Source organism: Octopus bimaculoides, chromosome 28 (assembly GCF_046866305.1).
Source record: "Octopus bimaculoides isolate indiv1 chromosome 28, ASM4686630v1, whole genome shotgun sequence".
NCBI classification, from domain to species: Eukaryota; Metazoa; Mollusca; class Cephalopoda; order Octopoda; family Octopodidae; genus Octopus; species Octopus bimaculoides.
Window position 1 is genome coordinate 24,390,077 of NC_142955.1, and position 2,500 is coordinate 24,392,576.

A 2,500-nucleotide genomic window follows, 5' to 3' on the forward strand; every position below is an offset into this window, starting at 1 on the left:
TTTAGCTGCGATTTACTGATGTAACCAATGTTCGTTTCCTGAACTTGCATGAATTGGCTGGCTGTCGGTGAGAGTATTGGCGGATTATCGTTGATCGAGTTTATCATGATCTGGAAGCTTTCTCTTTGTGAAATGTTCGGCTGATCCTCCTGGTCCTTCAGTACAAATTCAAAGGAGTCCCTGAACCTTCCGCTGTGCATGTGTCGATAATAAATTTGTCCCTGTAGGAGATTCAATTGGGTGAACCTTTTTATCGATCTCCCCTTATCGGAAGGGTTAAGCTTCAGCATGAGATCTCCAGCTCTTGGTGTTTTAACGATTAAGTAAGTGATTCGAGAATCCAATGTGTCTGAATCGTGGGCCAAAAGGTTATTCCTACTGATGCGCTCGATTCCACCTTCGTTCAGTTCCAGTCCTAAATTATTTACAATGTAAGGTGGGGTGTCATCTTTGGGTATGATTGTGATAGGAAAACCGGCCCTAACCGTATCTTTCTGGTCTGTAATTCGCAATTCTATGTTGTCTCTGATACTGTCACTGTCATCGTGTTTATAAACCACATTCCCATCTGCGATGTCTTTGATCATGAAATACATCGAAAGGCTGCCGTTCACCAACAGCTGACCGTAACTTAAGCCACCCTTAACGTAGACCTTAACGTCTCTCAAGTTATCCTGGTCTACAATCTGTAAGTTGTAAGGGAGGATTGGACGTGACTCACCTTCGAGAAGCACAAGGCCTTTGTTATTGGCTATCCTCGGCGCCGTTGTCGCGGACGGACGTACGGCTATGTGTAACATTATCGGCATACTGGCGGAGAAGTGGCTATCGTAGACGGTGAATTCAACTTCATACACTTTCCGTTCTGAGTAGCTGGCATTAGGCGGTTGGTAGCCGATGCGTAGACTGTCCAAATCGTCCTGAATGAACGACGTGATCGGCTGCGTATGGTCATCGAGTTTAACGAGGAAACCGTTGCCGGGGGCCGGCGGTTTGCTGATGTTAAAGACCAGCTGCGAGGCTGGTGTTTCGTAGTCCTCGGCCGAAATCACACCGGGAATAAGAGTGGTCAGTATAAATTGGTCCACATCCATTATGTACATGCTTTTGAATGAGGCACGCGGCGGAGAGTTGGGGAAAGCGTTCTGAATGAATATTGGCAGGAAGAAACTCTCCGACATCTCGTCGTTGGACGAAGGGTCGTAAAGATCAATGACGAGGGGCAGGTAATCGACGGCGGGCGACGGTGATTTCAAGTGTTCGTAGCGCAAATCCATGAGCAAAAATTCATGACAATCTTTTTTTATAGCTTCCACTATTTTACCTTTCTCTCCCATCACCATCTGACCGACGAGGGGCCACTGGGAGTTGTATTTGGAGAACCCGATCGTACACGAGATATTCGAGTCGGGCATGTATTTATAATGTATAACAGAAGAGTCAAGGGAATTCGAAATTCCGGTTATTTCGTTGACCGCTAACGACTTGTAACCCATCGTTCTTATAATGTCGTAGGATTCATTCAATATTTTAAATTTTAAATAAAACGTCTCTGAAACAGTTCGTTCTTTTGTGAATTTGTGGGCCCTTAATTTCACACTGTCCTCCTTTAATAAAGGATTCCCACTATGAGAATATCGAACACTTTTCAAGGGAAAATTACAGTCGAATACCTGAAAAAAACAAAAGAAAAGGAACAGTTATTATTATTGTTATTATTTTTATTATATAATTTCGTCTGTTTGCATTTAAACAACCTTAACTATGGAATGAAATGGAAAACAATCGGAATATTTTAAACTTTAGGAAACAATGCTATAAGGATCTACAAATTTATGCATTGATATAGAGTTAAGAACATTTATAAAACATGGAATTTCCATGGGTTCCGACAGTTGTAACTTATTATTATTATTATTATTATTATTATTATTATTATTATTATTATTATTATTATTATTATTATCATTATTATTATTACGAAGAAGGCGACGAACTGGTAGAATCCTTAACATGCCGGGCGAAATGCTTAGTGGTGTTTCGTCTGCCACTATGTTCTGAGTTCAAATTCCGCCGAGGTCGACTTTGCCTTTCATCCTTTCGGAGTCGATAAAATAAGTACCAGCTGAACACTGGGATCGATGTAATCGACTCCTCCCCACCTCTCCCAAGCTGCCTTTGTGGCAAAAAATTGAAATAATAATTATGATGATAATAATAATAATAATAATAATTATTATTATTATGGCTGTCAGCCTTGCAAGCCACGCTTGACCTCGTTCCGTGAATTTTATAAGGAAAAAAAAACACATAATAGTGTATTTGCATCCTTTAAGTTTATACCACCGTGGGCAACAAGTTATTTGCTGTCGAGTGGTGAGTTTAATTTCCTGTTTTGTCCCCAAGTTTTGGAGGACAGGTCAATTGATTTTGTGTTTTTAATCATAGTTGTTTGCGTTTCCCCCACCAACATGGAGAAAACACAAAACATGGTTTCGCT

The 2,500-nt window shown here is 40.8% G+C and overlaps 1 protein-coding gene across 1 annotated transcript in view; it reads right to left on the reverse strand.

The window, feature by feature from the left end:
• Positions 1-2,500, reverse strand: part of LOC106874345 (FRAS1-related extracellular matrix protein 1) — a 115,093-nt gene that overhangs the window by 38,244 nt on the left and 74,349 nt on the right. Inside the window, exon 2 of the mRNA XM_089344673.1 lies at positions 1-1,673. This exon is cut by the window's left edge and continues 546 nt beyond it. Coding sequence (XP_089200799.1) covers positions 1-1,673 — 1,673 coding nt within the window. The remainder of the gene's footprint in view (positions 1,674-2,500) is intronic.